Raw genomic sequence first — 22,959 nt, forward strand, 5'->3', positions numbered from 1 at the left:
CAATGCAGAGTACAGGGGAAGGATCACTTCCCTGCTCCTGCTGGCCACACTGTTCTTGATACAGGCCAGGATGCCGTTGGCCTTCTTGGCCACCTGGGCACACTGTTGGCTCATGTTCAGTCTCCTGTCGATCAGCACCCCCAGGTCCCTCTCCCCTGGCTGCTCTCCAGCCACTCTGTCCCAGGCCTGTAGCACTGCAGGGGGTTGTTGTGGCCAAAGTGCAGGACCCGGCACTTGGCCTTGTTGAACTTCAGCTCAAGGTTAAGAAACCTCAGCTCATTCCTGCTGTCTAAACATATGTACCTGGAGTCATTCTGGATGACTTCAGAGTTCTGGCCTCCAAGTGCTGCTCAGAAAGGCCATAAGTCCCACTTCGCCCATTTACTGTAGGTCTCATTTCAAATCTACTAAGATGTCTACATGCTGCAGGGCACCTTAAATGGCACTAGACACATCTGTTTGTCAGCTGAACTGAGCTCCTAAACAGTTCCCCCCATGCAGGTGTATGAAGGCTTGATAGATGTCTAAATTCTCATTGCAGCTGAAGAAACTTCATTTAATACAGCTGATGGAGACAAAGAGTAATTCAGATCATCATTGTAAGATTCACACCTAGTGGCTGAGGATCTCGACTGCTGGGTTTGTTTAACTGCTGGCAGACTGAATGCCACTCCAGAAGGATACAGGTCTCCTGTGCACTTTACAGTGCCCAGGATACGACTACCCCATAAGGATGTGTCATATATCCTTTGTATTTCGAATGGCATTAGGCACTTACATTTAGGCAACTCAGTCCTGTCCTAGGTCTGCAGTGGCTATCACAGGAACTGTGATATCACAGGAACTTCAGATGCTGTAGACACTTCTGTCTTAATCACCCACTACACAGACAATCACTGCAGAGGTACTAAGTCTGCCAACCAATTTCACAACACTTCCCTGGTCTTAGCAAAACACAACAAGACATAGCAAAACAAATAAGGAATTCCTTTCTGTATGAAAGAACATCCCCTTCAGACCAAACACAAAATGACCCATTTTCCAAAAGACCTACAGAGTTAATAAGCCTAACAGAGGGAACAAGAGAAGGAATTCCTCACTTCCCACTATCTTTTCCTTTATACTAGAGGAAGAGGTCAACTCGCACGTAATTTGGGTGAAACACCTGCTTAATATTGTTTTCTATTATTTGCAGTTTACCCTTTTGCTTACAGTGGATGTAACAGTATTCCTTCCAAGACTGAAGAGCTACACTGAACTACTACCCATCGGTAAGTGTTTTTCCCAGTAGCAATATATAAAACCATGAATTTTTAGCCCATATTCTTTAGCTTTAGTCCTGAATAAATCCTTGATTTGTAACTTTTCATCTATAGCTTTCAAACCCCAAAACTGTGCAAGGCACAGATACAGTGAAATGACAGCACAGAACTGAACTGGTGGTTTTATCTCAGGTACACAGTAATGGCTATGCTGGATAGAAAACCAACAAAAGCAGTATTTCCCACTTAACGTAACAATAAAGAGCAAAATCTACTAAGACCACCTATTCAAACATAAACATTAATGAAGAAACATACATAATATAATTTTGACATAAAATACAATTACTAGTGTTATTTCAAATAATAGCATATATGTTATCAACATTTAAGATTTATTAATAATTTACATATTTTATTGTTATTTTTATAACTCATTTGAAAAAAAGCCAGTGAAAGTATACTGGAAAATACGTATAAAAGTGATTATAATGTGAAGACAGTTACAGATCCCCAGAAGCCTTTATCTTTAGTAAAGCAAAGGTAAGAAATGTGAACACTTGAATTGTATAAGTTACACATTTTAAATTGTGATCATCAAAATCATGACATTCCATGCTACATTCTAACCACGCTACCAAGGACAACTTATATGTCATCAGAGAGTCACACGAACACTTCTGGTGGTCATGGCTTAAAATTTACCACATGCCAGCTCCAGTGGATCAGTAAATTCCACAAGCAGATGGCAGGCTACCAAAACTGCTGTTCTACCAGCCCTTCAAAGAAGAAGATTTCAGGAACTAGGGACTGAGTGTCTAATAGAAGGAGCAGCTAATTCTAAGAGTAACTGCAAACCATGTTAAGTTCTCTGACATCATGTTGGATGCTATCAAAAAAAAAAGTAATAGCATTACAGGACCAACACTCAGAAAGGTAAAATCAAGTCTAAAGACTGTTCACAATCTTTGAAAACAAACACCTTCTTTAATATTCATGTCTGTATTTGACATCAAATCATTCATAACCTGACAGAACAAAACCAAGAGACCAAATCTGTCAAATAATAGTCTCCTGGATGAGTCTGAATTTTCTGAATTATCACTGACAACTTGACACCTTTTAAGAAACATTTGTTGCTATTTTCAACAAATGCAGAGTACATGGAATGATGTTGCGGAAAATAGAGACGAATGGGAACGATATGAGGCATGGAGAAGAATATATAATCCCTGAGATTCACTTCTATTGTTAATATGGACACTGAATCTTGGAGAGGACTTCATACCGAATAGACAGTTCACCCCTCTGATCACCAGTTGTCCCCAGTTTATGTTTATGTGGCTCCAACGTTATATGTACCCCTAGTTATAGTTTTAAAAATCTCCTTCTCCATATTGTCTTCATCTCCCCTCATGATTTTCCCGCCAGAGCCTGTTGCTCTCCCCTGTTTTCCCATTCCTCTGCCTATGATTGGTCATTGTTTGCCGCAGTGCAGAGGTAGTTGCTATTGGTCCATTCCCCTAGATACCCGAAGTTGCCACCTCTCCTGACCCTGATATCCAATCCCTGCTTTCCCTGACCTGCCAATCTTTTTCTCCTCCCCTCGCTTGAGCCCAACCCCTAGTCCACCTCTATATAAGTCTGTGTCTCTCATAATAAATTCGGCATTGCTTCCTCACCCTCAGCTGTGTCCTAGTCCTTTTTGCAGTGCCCTTTCCTGTTCCCTTTCACCCGCGAGCCGTGGCAAGTGGCGCCCAACGTGGGGCACGGTTGAGGGCTCTCATATTGAGAGAACTCTTGTGCCTGCACTTGGGCTCAGGCGAGCTTCAGGAGGGAAGATCGCTCCGCCGGCTCTCCCCTGCATAGCAGACGGCTGTGGACTTCTAGCAAGCCGCACGGGCCGCGCGCCTGGAAAGGTGAGCTGCAGGGGACATCCCTAATTCCTTCACCCAATACCTCACCCCCACAACAAAACAGAAAAGGGAGGAATTACACCTGGGAGTGCTGAGAGATCCGATCGCCATCATGGGACTCACACTTTCCACCTCCCAAAAATTTGTCTATCGCCGCCTCAAAGATTTTATAATTGAGCACGGTCACCCGTTAGACAAAAAATCGGCCAAAGCCCTCGCCAGGTGGCTTGATTGCCACGGCCACCAAGTTAATGATAACACTTCATTTGACAAATGGCAAGCCATCGGATATCAGCTATGGCGAGAAAGTGATAAGGGTGACCGGCTGGCTAAAGAGGCGCAAATAGCCTGGAGGCTTGTTCTGATGGTGCTCCAGCACCAAATGATGAGCAAGAATGTCAGCAATAACACCGAAGGTGCTGAATCCTCCAAGATACTAGAAGAAAATGGACAGAGCGCAGAACAGAACTTACAAAATCCGGATAAAGACACTTTTCCCCCAGAAAAAGACATTGTTAAGTTTCACCAAGATGGTGGGTGGGAGTCAGACAGTGAATCCCAAGATGGCGGGAGGGCGCGAAGAAGACAATCGCGGCGATTTGGAAATGGCGGCGAGGAGGTGGGACCCCGAGTAGCGCGGGAAGACTCAAAGCGCGAAAAACGGAGGCGGGCCCCTGCAGTCACACCCACAGCACCGTCTCCGCCCCCATACACCCGCGCGCGTGGCCTCTCCTCGGAAACACCCTCTTTTACGCCTGCTCCCGCCACTTCTGACTCCTCCCCAGAATCATCCCCCTCCCGGAAGCTACGGGGTGCAGTGGGCGGGGCAAGGGCAAAGGCCTCAGACAACATCCGCCAAGATGGCCGCGCCCATAAGGCCCAGGCCACCGAGGCCTACCCTGCCTGCCGATATCCCCACTCTGATTGTCACTGGGCACCGTACTCCCCGGAAGAACCATCCACTGCTCCCGATATCTGGAGAGCCTTCCGGGATGAGGCAGCAAACGCTCAAGACACCGAGTTTTTAAGAGCTTTTCCGGTGTATTATGAGGAGGGGAAAACACCAGAGTGGCGTCCAATCTCGTACCCAATGCTTAAGGATATTAAAAAAGCTATTGTAGAGTACGGGTTGGGCGCCCCCTTTACCCTTGGGCTACTTGAATCCTTTTTCTTAGCTTACACATTAATTCCGTTTGACATAAGGGCTGTGATGGGAGGCTTGTTAACAACGGTACAGGCCTCAGTGTTTGAGGCAGAGTGGAGGAAACGAGTGGTAACGTATGTGAACGATAAAATGGAGAGAAGGGGAATTCCCCCACGGCAAGCGGTAGACATGCTTTATGGTGAGGGAGATTACGCCCGTAGAGGGGATCAAGCAAGATTAGACCCCAAATTGCTAGAAACTTCCAAAGAATTGGCATTAGAAGCCTTAAAGAAGGTGGCCGATGCTTATGTACCGACCCCCTCCTTTACTATGATTAACCAAGGCCCAAAAGAACAATTTACAGATTTTATAACCAGGCTCAAAGAGGCTATTGCCAGGCAAGTCCCACAAAAAGAATGTCAAGACATTTTATTTAACAAATTGGTCATTGAAAAAGCTAATGAGGACTGCCAGAAAGCTCTTAAGCTTCTAAAAGATCCCACTCTACTTGAAATGATAGAGGCGTGCAAGAATATAGGATCAAACTCCCATAAAGCACGTCTACTAGCTGCCGCCTTTACCGGGCCAAATCATTGCTTTGAGTGTGGGGAAAAGGGTCACTTTAAAAAACATTGCCCCCGCCTCTCAGCATCCACACCACATCTTCCCAAAACTCTATGCCGAAGGTGTGGGAAGGGACGGCACTGGACTTCCAGTTGCCGTTCCCTCACTAATATACATGGTGAACCCCTCACTCCAGATCGTTCACATAAGTTACGGAAAAAAGTCACCTTCTCATCCCTACCAGATGTGAGGCAGTGTGATGAAGAGCCGTCGGGAAACGGGGAGCAGAGCGCTTGGGGAGGCGCGACGACAAAAGTGGCCCCTCACTTGCGCTCTGCTCTGCGCACGGCATCGCGCCACAATACCCCGTAGTTAAATGGCCGCTTCCCGATCAGGTTCCAACAAAAGACCAATGTATTCCACTCCCGTGGATAATTTTGTTCGCTGTCCACCCCACCACTCATTTAAGTTCATATGATCAGTTGGTCAAAGTTACCCCATCAGCCCCGGTCAACCCTGACAGAACATATTTAATGGTTTCCCATCTCTCGGCAGTGGACAAGGGAATCGTAGTGGTGCCCACGCTCCTGACTGGCCTTACCAATACTAACATTGCCATCTGTTTAACGGTTTATCTTCCCCCCGTACAGCTGGAGGACCGCTTCCCAGTAGCCAAGATGGTCTCTATGGAAGACCTGCTGTGTGTGCTGTCACCTGACGAGGAGCAGAGGAAAGAAGAGCAGAAAGAGGTCCTTTGGACCACAACTGTTAAATCCTCTCGCCCTCTACTAATATGTTTGATCTATTATTCACAGCCCAGACACCCACAGCAGGTAAAAGTAGAAGGCCTCTTGGACACGGGAGCAGATGTAACCATCATAGCATCCAAAGACTGGCCCCACGGATGGCCTGCACAGACAGCTTATGTGCAAGTTAGTGGGGTGGGGGGAACGCAACATCCAGTCAGGAGCCAAGGAACACTTACAGTCTATGGGCCGGAGGGCAGACCAGCGTCTCTCCAGCCATATATTTTAAATATACCAATCACTCTTTGGGGGAGGGACGCCATGGAACAGTGGGAGCTTACCTTGAGCTCCCTGGCCCATGAGCAGGATTTTTAGGAGGGGTCACTGAGGTTCTGCAGCTCCCCAGACTGAGCTGGAGAACAGAGACGCCAGTCTGGGTCGATCAGTGGCCCCTACCTAGCAAAAAGCTGCAAATTCTAAACAAATTAGTAGATCAAGAATTGGCAAGAGGACACCTGGAGTCTTCCACCAGTCCCTGGAACACTCCGGTGTTTGTCATACAAAAATCCTCAGGCTCCTGGAGATTTCTCCAGGACCTGCGAAAAGTAAATGAAGTCCTTGAACCGATGGGAGCCCTCCAGCAGGGAATGCCATCTCCATCCATGCTCCCTGCTGAATGGCCCCTAGTGGTCATTGATATAAAGGACTGCTTCTTCCACATTTATTTGAATCCGGCTGATTCGGTGAAATTCGCTTTTTCAGTCCCAGCCATCAACGCCTGTGAGCCCCACCGCAGGTACCAGTGGCGAGTGCTTCCACAGGGGATGAAAAATTCCCCAACCCTCTGCCAAATGTTTGTGGCAGAGGTGTTGAGACCAATTAGACAAAGATTTCCACAGTCAATCATTTTCCTTTATATGGACGATGTATTGATCTGTGCAAAAACACAATTGGCAGTAGAAAAAACCTTAAATTCCACAATTCGGGCCCTAAAAGACAGAGGATTGGAAATCTCCCCTGAAAAGATCCAAAAGGAAGCACCCTGGAGGTATCTTGGACTCAAAATCACAGAGAGAACTATTAAGCCACAATTGATTGAAATCAATAAACGAATCCAAACTTTAAACGACCTCCAGAAGCTACTGGGATCTATTAATTGGATAAGACCTGTGCTGGGGATCACAACCGGTGATCTGCACCCCTTATTCGAGCTGCTCAAGGGAGACACTGATTTGTCCTCGCCCCGTTCCTTAACACCAGAGGCAGAAAGAACCTTGTCCGTTGTCGAGAGAAAAATTTCACAAAGACAATCGTATAGGAGGATGGAGGGACTGCCATCCTCCCTTGTCATAATAAGAGAAGAGAGACAGCCATTGGCCTTGATAGGCCAATTTACCCAAGATAATAAAGACTTCTGTTTATGGGAGTGGATATTCCTCCCTCATCAATTCGGAAAAACTATCACCACTATAGGAGAAATGATTGGCAAAGTCATCTTTAAAGGTCGCACTAGGTGTTTAGAACTTAGTGGAGAAGAACCAAATTCCATCTACCTCCCACTAACTTCTGAACATCTAGATCAACTGCTGCAAACCTCCACTGATTTTCAGATTGCCATCGGAGGTTACCCAGGAGAAGTTCGGCTGCATCTCCCGGCGTGCCCATTTATTCAAAGGCTGATCCAAATTCCATTGAGATTAAAAGTTGTACAATCAAATTTACCAATCAAAAATGCAAGAACTGTCTTTACCGATGGCTCGGGGAGAACTGGAAACGCAGTCGTAGTTTGGCGAGAAGGCGATAATTGGAAACATGATATTCACAAAGTGCAAGGTTCTCCTCAAATAGTGGAGCTTTCTGCAGTTGTACGCGCCTTCCAAATTTTTAGTGGTGAGCCCATCAACATCGTTTCAGATTCGGCATATGTAGTTGGTGTGGTCAGAAGAATTGAAAATTCGTATTTAAAAGAAGTGTCCAATGAGGATTTGTTTAAATTGCTAACCAAATTATTGTTTTTAATTCAGGCCAGACAATTCAGCTTCTTCATTGTCCACACCAGGTCACACACTGCTTTGCCAGGTCCCGTGGCGGAGGGAAACCAACTCGCCGACCATTTGGCAGGTATGGTAGTCACCCCAAATTTATATCAACAAGCGAAATTATCTCACGAGTTCTTTCATCAGAATGCACGATCGCTGCAGAAACAATTTGGTCTAAAAATTTCTCAGGCCAAGGAGATTTTGAAAATGTGCCCTGATTGCCAGAATTTCACACCGGTTGCCCCAGAGGGGGCCAACCCAAGAGGTCTGTCAGCGCTGGAAATCTGGCAATCAGATATCACACACGTGGCCGAATTTGGAAGACTAAAATATGTTCATGTGTCTATTGACACATTTTCAAAGATGGTTGTAGCCACCGCGCATTCTGGTGAAAAGAGCCGCGATGTAAAAAGACATTTTCTGGCTGCATTCGCTAGGATGGGAGTACCAAAGCAAATTAAGACCGATAATGGACCATCCTATGTGTCTGCAGACACGAAAAAGTTCTTTGAAGAATGGGGAGTGCACCATACCACTGGGATCCCTCACAATCCCACGGGACAGGGCATAGTAGAACGTGCCCACCAAAACATTAAAAATCTGCTTATAAAACAAAAAAGGGGGAGTATTGGCCTAACCCCCCAAGAAAGGCTGGACAAAGTAATGTATGTTTTAAATTTTTTGAACATGATGGAGGAAGCAGAAACTCGCATAAACAGGAGTCCAGCACAGAGACACTTTGCATCAAATCCAGATTCCTCGAGTGTAACATCATTAAAAGCAAAGATCATGTACCGAGACCCTCTGACAGAAAAATGGACGGGTCCTTTCCCCTTGATCACCTGGGGGAAGGGCTACGCTTGCATTTCAGGTCCAGAAGGACCAAAGTGGGTCCCGGCTCGGCGAATAAAAGTCCATCAGTCGTAAGAAGAATTGAAAAGATCATGAGACCAGCGTATCTCATCTTCTGCACTATCACCACCGGAATCATCCCTCTCATCGCCATGATCCCACTGCGAGAGTGGATGAAGCAACCAGACGAGAACTTATGGGTAACGCTGGCCAAGGCCACAAATACAGATACTTTGTGTTTGGCCTTGTCCAGCGCGGGCAGTCCATTTAAAACCTGCCTGGTGGGAGTACCTATAACACCCCGGGAGTGGGATGCATTTGTGTCACAGACACGAAACCGTGGCGCACTTCCTCTGAACTCCCCAAACCTTGCCCAGACCATATCCGCGCTTACATTTGCAGACGTCCCCTATCAGGAAATTGATCTTTTAGGTTCTCTCCCTACTGTTGCGTGTGTTATTTTTCACCGTTACACCCAGCCTGTTTTGTTTACCCCTCACAATGTCACTGCTAACAAACCGCTTTACCAAGGGACCACCTCGCCGTGGTGCAATGGGTCAGTCGTTACCACCATTCCCACGGAGCATGTTCCTAGGAACATGCGTCTTCCAAAAGGATATTTCCTGCTGTGCGGAGATCGGGCTTGGCCGGGAATTCGGGCCTACCCCGAAGGGGGTCCCTGCACAGTAGGAAAACTGGCCCTGTATAACCCGGCGAAATTCCATTTGGGCGATCAATCTATTCTTTTAAAAAACGAAACTAAAAGGTCCCTTCGGATAAAGCGGAATCCCAATGAACTGAGAGTTATCAGATCGCAGACCAGTCGAATTCAGAACAACCCTGCAGTCATTTATGCTATACCTCATGCGGGTGCCGGAGTTGTAACCCTGCCGCCTCCCCTACCCTTCCCAGCGGATTGCGACTCCGACATCCACATCTGGTCACGGATGAAGAATTTCTGGGCGTCTTTTCTCATCCCTGGGATAGGAGCGGCCCATGCCCTGTCCTTGTTGACTCACCTTGGTTGTTGGCTGACTAAGGAGGCTAATGCCACTACCCAGGCGATAGAGGGTTTATTAGAAGACACCCAGAAACTGAAAGAAGTTAGTCTTCAAAACCGTGCTGCGATCGATTTCCTCCTCTTGGCACACGGCCATGGGTGCCAAGAGTTTGAGGGAATGTGTTGCATGAATTTCTCTGACCATTCTCAGTCTATTCACCAAAGTATCAGCCAATTAAAGAGTTTAGTCAGAGAAATTCATCAAGAGAAAAGTGAAGGGTTTGATAGTTTGTTTGATTGGCTGAAGTTTCCTTCTTTACCCAGTTGGACGAAAAGAATTCTTATGATGTGTGTTCTAACCCTTTTTGTTCTTGTTTCCTTATGTACCTTCTTACCATGTATAATCGTCTGCATCCGTAAGTCGCTCATATCCACAGTCACCGCAAATATCGTTGCTGCTACACAAAACAAAGAAGGGGGAGATGTTGCGGAAAATAGAGACGAATGGGAACGATATGAGGCATGGAGAAGAATATATAATCCCTGAGATTCACTTCTATTGTTAATATGGACACTGAATCTTGGAGAGGACTTCATACCGAATAGACAGTTCACCCCTCTGATCACCAGTTGTCCCCAGTTTATGTTTATGTGGCTCCAACGTTATATGTACCCCTAGTTATAGTTTTAAAAATCTCCTTCTCCATATTGTCTTCATCTCCCCTCATGATTTTCCCGCCAGAGCCTGTTGCTCTCCCCTGTTTTCCCATTCCTCTGCCTATGATTGGTCATTGTTTGCCGCAGTGCAGAGGTAGTTGCTATTGGTCCATTCCCCTAGATACCCGAAGTTGCCACCTCTCCTGACCCTGATATCCAATCCCTGCTTTCCCTGACCTGCCAATCTTTTTCTCCTCCCCTCGCTTGAGCCCAACCCCTAGTCCACCTCTATATAAGTCTGTGTCTCTCATAATAAATTCGGCATTGCTTCCTCACCCTCAGCTGTGTCCTAGTCCTTTTTGCAGTGCCCTTTCCTGTTCCCTTTCACCCGCGAGCCGTGGCAGAATCACATGGGTCAGTTACAGCAAACAGTTCACACAATCTAAAAGCAGACACATGAACTGTAGTCACAGATAATTTTTGATAACTTGCAAAATGATGAGGAATGTATTACTAGAGTCAGGTGGTAGCAGAGGCACAGACAACCACAGTTAGACTTGTGTTACAATGGAATCATTAATAATAAATGGTACTAGAGACCTCTGTTCTTAGCAAGAAGCCAACACAGCCAGTCACTTCAGCAAGAATTAAAAATGTATTTTCAGGACATGGTGTATACATTACCTTTTTCTATTTCCCTAAATGCTTCCCTTGGCTAACAAGAAGCATTTCTCCATTAATCAAGTTGGTTTGCAGCCAACTCACTTTCATCCATATCCCTATCTTGGTTAAAGCCTGGAAAAGCAATTATACCCTGCCACCTGGGCTGGATGAAAAAGATACAGAGAACGGAGATCAACAGCATACTGATGACACTGGAGCCAAAACCTCCCACATTTTCCTTTACTATTATTTATGGTAATAGTATTACAGCGTGTATGGTGTTTTACAGGCAAGACTAACGACAGAATTATAGAAGGGAGAAACAGTGGTGTTTTCACACACATTGAAAAAGCAGAGGCATGATCATCCTTACAAATCCAACATGTGAAAGTAATTTGCCCTTTATAATACTTTGGGATATCCATGGGGGGGAAAATGAATATATACCGACAATCCAGCCCATCCACCCTATCAGGTAAGTTGCTTTATATGTCTCATTGTCAATAAAAGTGAATTATGCACAGATCTTTAAGAATTCAAGTAAAAAGCTGGAAGTAAATCAAAATTCTCAATTATTATTGTAATCAAAATCACCCCCTGTGTACAAAAGCAGGGCCTAAAAGATCAAGTAAATCATTAATTCAAGTACAGGTGGCCCACCATCATGTTTTCCGTAGCTCTCTTTCCAAAAGACACTGATAAAAATCACAGTAGTTTAATGGTTATTTATTTCACCACTGTTGGCAACTCATCCTTCAGGAGAATTTAAAATTTATGAAGTCTTTCAGAAAAATAACACCTGAAAAGTGTTATCGTAATAATTTCTCAATAATAGTAAGGAAATTATATCTTGAATACTACACCATTCTTGATGTTATAAAAATGTTCCCTTTTCACAATGAAATTAGTCAAACATGAGTATATTTAAAGACTATAATTTTATGCCCATTTAACTGAAAATAATTAAAGGCATTGAGAATTTTGCTTATATGAAATTTTTAAAAAATAGATATAAGACCTTATTTTTAAAATAAGCATTTAGAATAAATTAGCACTTTCTATGAGCTTATTAAAAAGTACTCATATAATAATGATATGTCAGCTTCTGCTGAACTGGTAAATTTCCAATTTATTACATTAAACAGTAATAAGATTTTAACAATTTCTAACCATGCAAACCTGAAAATAGTGGAGTGGAACAAGCAGAAGATAATGGACTGGTACTGGAGGAACTATGACAAAGACAAAACCAAATTGAGAACATATCACCTTGGACTATTTGAGAAGATAAAATTAAGGGGTTGTCATGGCAAAATGAATCATGAGATTTCATAATTTTTTATTGCTTTCACTTCTAACCTTTGCACATTTACGAAGATTTTTTTCAAGCCTCCATATTCTGGATAAAGTGCACAACAGAGGAGAAAGAAATGTGTGTTGTTCTAAAATTGGTAATAAGACCAGTGTGAACTAAGCACAAAATAAGTAAAAAATATGTAATAATACTACCATTAGCTGTACTTTTGTTTTACTGTGACACATAATCTTGACTGAAGGAGTGTTCCAAACTGTGACGATACATACTACTACTTATGGAATAAATGGCAATGCAGACATAGCACTCAATAAGCTCAAAATGTCCTGAAATGTTCTTAATGATAGGACTCAACTGGACTTCAAAGCACATGAACTTAGGTATCTACATATTTCTGTCTACAGGTGTCCTAGGTATCCCAGTACAGCTGATTTATATATTCACAAAAAAATGTCTTAAGGTTCCCTAAACACAGCATGCAGGACACAGGACCTGTGCCTTTTTGGAGCTGGAGGTAAAGTAGGATTTTACAGGGCATCTTAAGGCATCAGCATGAAGCTTGGCCAGCTGAACCAAATCACTTCTCAGCACTGTCAGCAACAGCCAACAGCATATCAAATAACTCAGCCAAATGCTAAGGGCACAAGTCAGATGGCTAATTACAGGCACCCAGTACATCCCAGATGCATCCAACTTGGCCTCCAGCTATTGCACCAGAGGGCCCAAGTCTCCCGTAAATCCTACTTGATATCTGCCAACCCCATGAGCCATCTCAGTTACCTTAATGGCAACTCACATGGTACCAGAGAACAGAGCTTGGGAAATGGATTCAAGTCATAAATATCAAAAAATGGCAGGGAGACAAGAGAAAATTCTCAATCATCACTTGATTCCTCTCAGCATGGCCAACAGCCAGTTGGCTTAGTAGCTTAACTTTCCATCTTCCTCATCCCATTCAGACAAAAGCGAGACACAGCAAGGCCAATGAACTTGCCTATCTTCTGTCTTCTATTTCCCCAATAAAATCTTCATGTAAGCTCTTTTACTTTATATGAAGCCAACATATAGTTCAATTCAAACTATGTTTCCAGGGTTTTAAAAATTCAGCTGTGATCAGCGGTGGATTCTGTTAAATCTTTTTCCTAATCCCAGTGTCCCACATGATATACCTTCACCATTTACCTTGTTCCCCCATTTCTCACATACTAACACCTATATTTAATCTCATCTTAACTACTTGCATTAAAAGTAAGCCCTAAAGCCACATACAGTTCCTTTCCAGATGCTGCTGTTGAATTATTTCCCTATGGGTTTCACCTAACATTCCACCAATGTCCTCTGGCGCTTCAGTACACACATCCTATGCATTCAAAGCCTTTAAACTTCTTTTTCCAAGAAACTCATAAACTAACACCTTTATTCCCATACAAAACAGCTAACATCTGTGGACAAAAAAAACACTCAAACAAAGAAGAAATGTCTACCCAGCACAGTTTTTTTTACCACTGCACCTTTTAGCAGCTTTTGCATGTAATAAATCTGGGTTTTTGTCACAAGAACTGCTGAGAGTGACTCTCGTAAGAATATTTAATCCAAATAAATTCAAATGCAATACAACAATTGAACTTTCATTCATTTACACCAAACCATAAAATAAATCTCCATTTAACAAGGGAATTATTTAAAAATAGTATCAGCTACAACAACATTCTGACAGCAAGTATAATTTCCTTCTTATGACCTGCAGCACCTCCTTCATTCTTTGCAACATTTGAATCTTGTCCCAAATGATGATCAAAATCCTCACCATCGATTATTATGCCTAACCCAGTAACAGTCTGAAAAGCCATGAGCTGATTACTTCCAACTTTAAGTTTGAAAGGCAACCCTAAAACTGTCCCTGGAAGTACTTTTCTGAAATGTAAGTCATGCATTTATCAGTTTTCTGGTTCCTTTGAATAATAAAATCTGTATCTGATTTGTAATCTCTTATTTAATACAATTTTTATTATTCACTGCAACTTATGTCACTTTCAACATGTTACAAAATAGAGAAAAACTTTCATCTCCACTGCACTGCTTAGTTTTGAAGTGTGCACACCATTTTGACATTTCTGCCCTAAAAGGGCTATACAAGTGTACACTAACACAGCAATAATAAAATACTTCCCTTTTGCTGAAAAACAAAAATGCTGAACAAGCTTTACAGGTATTTAGAACAGTACGAAAGTCTGATTTTGATCGTGCTCTTATCTCAAGAATTTCACATCAACCAATAAAGCAACTTTTCTCCGAGTTTCAACGTCCTGATGAGTTTTCCTACGTGACAGAAGATGGACGGATTAGATAGCCAGAGAGAACCTTTCCTACAAATTTTTGCCTGACAGATTTTTATTCCCATTCTTAATATTTTTCTGTTCTAGCATTTTCTGAGGTTCAGTTAATTGATGAGTCTTACTGACTGCAAAGTACTTCATTTCACTGTATGTCAAGGTCCATGTCTGCATTATCACGTGCACTGGCATACTTTATAAGGTGGCACACTTTTCCCAGCAAGTTCACAAAACCACACACCATCTTTAATACACATTTCTCTTTCATACTTCATCTATCTTTTTAAATATACATCTGAGGGAAAAGAAGAATGCTACATAAAGTATTTCACCTTTGTTAAATGAATGAGAGAACTAAACATAAACAATACATGAGAATTCAACACAGCCTGAAATACTAAATAACTACTTTTCTGAAGATCCCCTCTGTTTCTTTAAACATAACTTCTTCCACACTTCACACATGAAAAGTTCTCAATAACCTTCAATTCCTAACATTTCAGAGAAATCACCTTGTTTAAACACCTCAAATATTTATGTTGTGAAAGAACAGGGGGTGTTCTTTGGGACAAGAACCCATCTCAGCTTTAGCTCTGCACTGTACCTACACCGCACCAGTTTCTTATATAAAGTGAAATTCAAACACACACTTCCATAAACATGTGACTCTTTCAACCCAGATGCTGCAAGAATTGGAGCTACCTTTTCCTCAGAAGCACCAAATAATAGTCTTATGATTAAAAGGTAGAGAAAGTAAGTGTAATTTCATCCTAGGTACCCAGCAATCTACCTAAGTGAAAAAAACCCAGTAAAGTGTGATCCAAGTCTCTATAGAGACAATTGTAACTACTATTTGTCACCACATCAGACAGTTCAAAGGTACAAAATTTGATTAATTAGGAGCAGTAAATATTTTTCTTTACCAAAACTTCTATGTCTGACCAACTGGTAAGTCTTACAGTAGTTCTATAAGGCACTTATTAGATTTCCTTACTGAAACTAGAAAACAGAAGACCTACAAATTGTAAATAAAATCCTTATTAAAACCTGAGACGAAGATAATATTCCCATTTATTTCGGTAGGCATTAAATTGGGATCTAGCTGATATTAGGAAATTCACTTATCTTCACTCTCAGCCAAAGCAATGAGAAAATGAAGAAGAATGATTTCAAGATGTAAGAATTTTGAAATGATGATTTGACACATGGTGTGTCCGAAATGAGCTGGCATTCAAGGAAATGAGTATCACTGTGCCCATATGTAGGCTTTGAAGGAGATGGAGGTGGGAAAAGTCAAATTGGGATCTTACCAAAAACAGATGTTGGATCTTAGTAGAAATTTCCTGTGCATTTTTTTAATTCCCAAATTTGCAGAGCAAGATCTGTAAAATCCTTTACAACATTTCCAGCTTTATTGTAAAGTTTTAAACTCACTTAATGATCCCAGTATAGCATAAATCTCTATCAACTAAAATGCTCCTGTTCTCTTTCCACTATTCACAGTCCAATGGCACAAAAGAAGTAAAAGTCTGTGACTCCATTTAGGTCAAACTTACACTTTATTATCAGTCTCTTAACTTCTAACATCCTGTTTGGCACCCCTAACAAACCAGGTACTCAGCCTCTTTGGACTTTTCAATGTTCTTGAGCTCTTATCCTGCAGCATATAAAATACCTGACTAAAAAAAACTGGCATGAGTCTACTGACTGAATCTTCTAAAGAGGAAACTCCTCTTGACTTCAAAGAAAATTCTGGAAAGAGCTCAGCACTGAACTCTCTCTACTCCAGTTAAATTCCGTGGGAGTGTGTTTTATTTATTACCTTCCGTATCAGCATGTATCATATGACATTCATCATCTCTAAATTCAACAAGAAAAGATACAGCATGCTGATACAAACTTAGTAGTTTATAGTTTAATTCTAAATTATAACAATCTTTTCTACTTTATTCTTCTATTTATTTTATTTTTTATAATAATTTTGTATGCTTTACATCTTACGAAAATAAATGTTCCTTGGGAATCTGCAACAGAACAAAACAAAAGTCTCCTTCTTGGGACATTCTTGTGATGTATTCACTAAGATAAAGATCCATCTACTGAGTTCTGTATTGGCAAGGTCTCTACATGTAGAAGAATATGAAGGGCTGGAAATCAGGAACTTCGTAGTCTCTTAGTGATCAGTTAGTCTTCATTTACACAAAAGACAATGCAAAATTTAAACACTTTGGAAGTTCAGGATGAAAACACCAAATGAGATAAGGTATGGAGGTAAAGGAAAGAGAAAAAAAAAAGATCTTTGCCCCATGAAATTAACATAATTTCTCTGTAATGATTTCATTAATTATCTGTAAATAATGTCATCATTTTAAAAAGTCAAGAAACAAAACTTTAGCAATATAATGTCCAGGACACCTAGCTTCTTTATTCTTTCTACTTATATGCAATCAAAAATATCTAAAAGAAAAAGATGTAAATAATGATGTGTTTCTTGCATATTGTAATTGCAGTAATAAATGAATAAATTTACAGTATTGTTGAAAGCAGTTTTTATAGTACTTTTTAACTATATAAATTAAATTAAAAAAAGAAAATAGCCTGAACAGCTATTTAGGACAGTCTGCAAACATTAATTTATTCCTGGAATATATCATTACATGGAAATATAAAGAACGTGAAATACAGTATGTCTCAAGTCTGTTGCTCTGAGGTGTAGCTAAAAGACACAAATAAAACAGGTCAACCATCTCCTTTTAGGTAGCACAATACTACAGGACACATTTTTTATTCTGTAATTTGAATCAAGAATCAACCATCAAAATACAAGTGGTTAAGACAAATATATGTAATTGTCATATAGACTGTGGGGTTTGTTGTTATTCTTGATTACTTAAAAATAAATTTGAGAGGTTTCTAGCATATGTTTAAAACATGACAGTCTCTTGAAAAATCTAAACTAGCAAATTAAAACCATAAAAATAAGACACTTGTGTGCATCTCTTGATCCAAGAGTGTCATGCAGTGAGGAGATGAGGGAATCTCAGGCTGTGTGTTTTCGATTTGGATACTTAGGCCTGTGGCAAATAAATCATGGCAATCTAGGCACTGAAACAGAAGTTAGCTGTCTAAATTAGAGGACTCATGCTTATGTTCATTATTTTATATATTTAGCACCTAGCATTTGTGTTCCTCTCCAGTTATAAAACTGACAATAATGTACACAGTGCTTTCCAATGGTAATATCCTGAAGAATTGTTAATGATTCTGGGTAACGCATCCTATATGACAGTCTAAATCTGTGACAGAAATCCTACAAGATAACACAGCACACATTAGCATTATTTGGACAGATTACACCTCCTAGAGTCACAGCCACATCCAGAGGAGCAAGAGACTAGAGCTTTATTTTTTACTTATTTTGCTTTGTTTGTGGTAGGTGTAGGTAGCCCCAACCAAACCATATAACTTCTAATATACTCTTAATATACTATACCTCTTAGTACACCTACCTAGTACACTTTAAAACACAAGGGTCTAAGAGAAAGATGCTGATTACTAGCTATATTTAGCCATTACCTTCTTGTAGAGTAGGATTCCTCAATTTAAAGTGGTAGAAGATGAATATTCACACCAAAGTTGACTCTTTGACCTTAACTAATCTATTTTCTCCAAAGTATTGTAAGTCATGCAATGTAATTAAAAAACTAGACATGGAATTGTCTGTATTTTACATCACTGACATATCTAGCCCTTTATTCCTTATTGTATAATCTTTAAAAGCTCTTATGAATCAAATAATTTTTACTACTATGGAAACCACATCATATAATCCTTATAGTAAACCTAAATAACACAAGTTTTTCACCCTCATTACTGTGAATAGAAAGCTCCTAAAGAATGTCACCAATGGACAATTAGCTTTCAAATTTCTGCTTTAATACATAGGTAAAATATAGGCATTTGTTTGTGTGTGGCAACATCTTCTTTTATTTTAAGCAGTTAATTCCTTTCCTTCCCACCCTACCTGCATACCCTCAAGATCTTAATATTAGCTATTAAACAAACTCTAGTCATTTTACACTTCACCTCCCTTTTCACGACCATTTCAGCGGTGCAAGACCTCACTTGTCCCAGCTAGAACTCAATTTCCTGAACATGACTAACCAAAACTGAACAGATTCAGTTTTGTGCAATGGCACCCAACAGTTCCCTGTTTGACTGGAAATACTTGATCTAACATATCTGCAGACCTAACTTGATTTTTTTTAACAGCTGTATTGGCAGCTCACAGTCATCCTATGATTTGTGAATATTCCAAGGTTCTTCTTCAATCTCTTCTAACACATAAAATCAAAGTTTCTAGTTTGGGTTATTGGTCTCAAAGCACCTAATCATTCAATACCCTTGAATTTCATCCCAGTTTTTTACATCACTTCTTTAGCCATCCAGCTCTTCCCTGCTGTGTCCTTTGCAAATTCCTAATACATCAAAATTCCATTTCAACCAACATGAAAATACAACAATAAGTCTGCAGGATGAGACCAATGTCAATTGTTCCCAGATCATCTTTTCTTCAGTCAGAAGGTTCCTGCTAAGCCAGAGGACAACCACCAGCAGCAGATAAACACCTTCCCTGCTGCTCAGCCTGAGCATTTTACAAAACAGAACACAAAGTACATTACAAACTCCAGTCAAACCCTATGAGTCACCATCAGTAACAACCTTGATTGCTGCAGAAATCTCCAGAATAGTGCAACATCTACTCCCACCTCCTTTCTAGGTAGATTGTAGCACGTTTTACAGTTCTAATATAAATCTATTTCTTTAACAAATTCTCAATTATCATAGCTCTTCTTTAGTAAAAATAAATTAGACCTTTAATATTAAGTTAATCACATTTATTAATAAAAACTGAAGCAATCCTGACAAAATGAAGCTGAATTATATTCCCTGCATTAAGCATACCACAGTATTTCTGAAGCAAACAGTTAAGAAACTAGGAAACTGGAGAATGATGAACACACTGCCACAGGAATGTGGTATCTCATGGACTAGTCAGGGGTTCAATAACTTTTTTTATGCAATACAGGCTAGTCTAAATAAGACTGAAATAGATATTACTAATACGTAGTAGAAGATTTTATTTACTGTCTATCTAGCCATTAGCTCAATTACCTTTTACTTTTCACCTCTCCTTTTCAATAACTTTGCTACTCAAGCAACCTCATGTTTTAAAGTCAAGTATGGTTCTAAAAATGCTACAAAAATTGTAGCATTTGGTTGGCTAAACGAAACAGAATAAGGGAAAACAAAGACTAAGACATCTCACTACTCACTCTAGGACCTATTATTTCACCTCCAGTACAGCTCCAAGTGGTTAAACCTTGACTTCTACAAATTAATCAGCACAGTATATAACCAAATTCTTATGTAGTTGGGATTTTTTTTAGACAAAATTGAATGATTTTATTTTTACAAGAGCCCTGGTAGCAACACCTACATTTTACTCTGTGTTTAAAGAAAAATCCTGAGGAACTCCTGAAAATATTTCAGCATTTAAATAAGCTCCTTATTTTCATCACCCATGGAAGCATTAAATGATTTCTGGGAAACTGTTCTTGCACCTAAACCCCTTCCCTATTTTACAACCACCACTTGAGTTAGTATGGTTTCTAGATCACATAACAAGGAACTTTTTTTTTTTTAACAGGATTGGTATGCAATGCACTCCCACAAAACGAAAACCTTTGTGGGTTGTTTAAGAATCCATGTGAGAAAAATGGAAATTTGAACAGCTTCATGTAAAGTCACAGCAAGGTAATGCAGAAGCAAATGTAAAACATTAACAGTGACTCACTCTGGATTTAATTAGCGTCAATGGGCTCAGTGCACTGTGCAGCTTACACTCACATCATTGTGCACAGGGATGATAAACATCAAATTCTGATGTTTGCTGATGAAGACATCTTTCTGTATCCTTGGAGAAAGAAAGATGGGGAAGAAAATGAAAGAAAAGCACTGAAAAAATGAAACAAAAATTACAGGCATCCATTCCAATGAAGAAAACTTTTTTTTTTTTATTCTACTATTTTCTGGGAAGATGTTATTGCTTATCTTTGACTGCAAACCCTCTCTGTTGCAAAAGCCCTTGAACCATTCAAATGCTTTGTCTGATGGGGGCAGAGACTGACACAATCAAGTGGCATATCAAGGTATTTTCAAAGAATTTTTTTATAATTTTCAGATCTTTCTAAAGGAAATGATGCACCAAAATGCAACAAAGGCAAATGAACCGAATTATAATGCTTTGCTTCATGCCTTAATACATAAAAGTCCTTTAATTCTGTTTCTTTTTACCACAATAAAACATTTTTCCACCTTCACCAAAAAAAAAAAAAAAATCTTGATTTTTTTCCCCAAAATTTAATGCTGGATGGATACTATTCTCAGATAAATATGATAGCTGGAAGCTGTATGGGGCTTACCTATACAAAGCTCTATACTCACAACACTATTGCTTTTGGTATTCCATATATGTATATAGTTTTGAACAATGAGGCTCAGATTATCTGAAGCAGAATTAGTATGTTGCTAGCTTTCATAGCACTCAGAACATTTTTATCACCTCCCCACCTCTGAAGACACACTGCTATCTAAAAATTAAATTTCACTTCCAGATGACAATGAAAAATGGAGGATGTACCCCCAGTATACCTGAAAACGGAAGAAAGGTGCAACAAAAAGTTCTTTTTTTTAAGACATGATTTTTAAACCAATTTTGTTCTAGGTTTGGCTTATGCTTTTTAATATTTGAAGCACCAACTGATTACTGGAGTTAGAGCTATAATGAATGACAGCTCAGAGACGATATGCCGGTAGCTTCCCCTTCCTTCATTTCTTTCCTTACAAAGCCATGATTAGGACAGTCACGGCCTATGCTGTTCATCTGGCCGCTCGCCCACGTGCCTCTTCACCGACCTTCCTCTTCCACTCCCCACCACCTCCAGCCCCTCTCCACACCTGCCCATGGCTGACAGACAGGAGGGTGAGCAACCCTTCACTCGCCCCTCCAACACAACCCCACCGGTATTCCGAGCACCCCAGGCCCCGCAGAGGTTGCAGCTGCTCCAGAGATGCTTTTGGCTCTGCCACCGCACCCCTAGGGCCGCAGTAACTCTTCAGCCGCCAGGAGACGGGCCCGCCACAATCGCTTGAAAAATAAAAGCTGCAGGGAGCAAAGGCAATGCCATGGCGTCGCCAAAATGTGTGTCACCCTGCCATTTTATGGTTTTCCCACACTGGATGCTCATAGGTGGCGAGGACGCTACTGGGTAGGTTTCTTTACCGCTGCCTCATTGCTGCCCCAGCGCCACCAGCGACGCCCACTTGAGTCAGCACCGCCTGGAAGATGGTGCAACACCGGCCTGGGGGAGAGGGGACGACGAGACAATACCGGAGCTCCTACGGGTACGCCGGGACCGGGGCGAGGGCGGGGAACAGGCGGCTGGCAGCGGGCAGCAGAGGCGCGGGGGACGGCCCTGAGGGGCGGCGAGAGGGCGGCGGCGGGGCGGCGGCGCCCGGCGAGCCCCGTCCTCCCCCTGGCGGCGGCTGCTCCCCGCAAGGCTGCCACTGTCCCGTCCCCTGCCCGCGCCCGTCGGTACCTGCGCGGCGTGCGCGGCCGCGGGCGGCTCCCCGATCCAGAGCGGCTCCCTGAGGAGGTGCTGGTGGCTCAGGCACTGCTTCAGCGCCGACGGCACCGTGCCCATGGCGAGCGCGCCCGCCGCAGGACCGGCGCAGCCGCTCGGCCCGCGCGCGAGCGGCGCCGCGATTGGCGGAACGCGGGCGCCGCCGCGTCCCCTCCCGCGCGGCTGCGGCGGCCGCCGCCTCAGCCGCTTGAACCCCTCACAGCGCCGCCCGCCCGTCCTCGCCTCCCCGAGCCCCCGGCACTGGGTGCCCGCGCTCAGGGCGGGCTTGGCCGGCGCCGCAGCAGCCTGCAATCGCGGGGAGGGCGCGCGGGAGAAACCCCTGAGCAGAGACGCGGCCCGGGACGCGGCGGGCGCGAGCGCGAGGACAGCCCGCCGTCCTGTCCCGCGTGTCCCCTGACACGCCCGCGGGACACGGAGCCCAGCCGGAGCTGGCACGGCTTTAGGCAGAAAGGGGAAAGAGAGGAGCAAGGAGAAGGGACGGGGCTGCTTCCACACCAAGCCGCGTGCCCTGTTCCCCATCCCGGGGCCGAACACGACCCTGATCGCTCGGCCGTCCGAGTGACGCGAGGCTCTATGTGTGCACTTCCATTTCTGCTTTCCACTTGGATAGCAGAAACTTAAAGAGCATAGCAAATGGAATACTGTTCAGATTTCAACAACTCTCTCCGCAGCAGCAGGTTATATTTTGTCAACTCCTTCAGCATTCAATGTGTCAGCCAACTTTCCAAACTCCCCTCAAGCGAAATACCGAATGCACTGAAA

At 42.4% G+C, this 22,959-nt stretch overlaps 1 protein-coding gene across 4 annotated transcripts in view; it reads right to left on the bottom strand.

Annotated features, from left to right (window-relative positions):
- Positions 1 to 22,318, bottom strand: part of HMGCLL1 (3-hydroxymethyl-3-methylglutaryl-CoA lyase like 1) — an 85,279-nt gene extending 62,961 nt beyond the window's left edge. For 3 of the 4 annotated variants that reach the window (XM_027644972.1, XM_027644971.1, XM_027644973.1), the window contains exon 1: positions 22,153 to 22,318. In XM_027644972.1, the coding sequence (XP_027500773.1) occupies positions 22,153 to 22,257 (105 nt within the window). In that variant the 5' untranslated portion in view covers positions 22,258 to 22,318. Of the gene's footprint in view, positions 1 to 20,348; positions 20,378 to 22,152 lie in introns of those variants that run through there. The other variant, XM_027644974.1, reaches the window with a different exon arrangement.
- Positions 22,319 to 22,959: the final 641 nt, after the last annotated feature.

This window comes from Corapipo altera, unplaced genomic scaffold, assembly GCF_003945725.1.
Source record: "Corapipo altera isolate COAL_440 unplaced genomic scaffold, ASM394572v1 2, whole genome shotgun sequence".
Classification (NCBI taxonomy): domain Eukaryota; kingdom Metazoa; phylum Chordata; class Aves; order Passeriformes; family Pipridae; genus Corapipo; species Corapipo altera.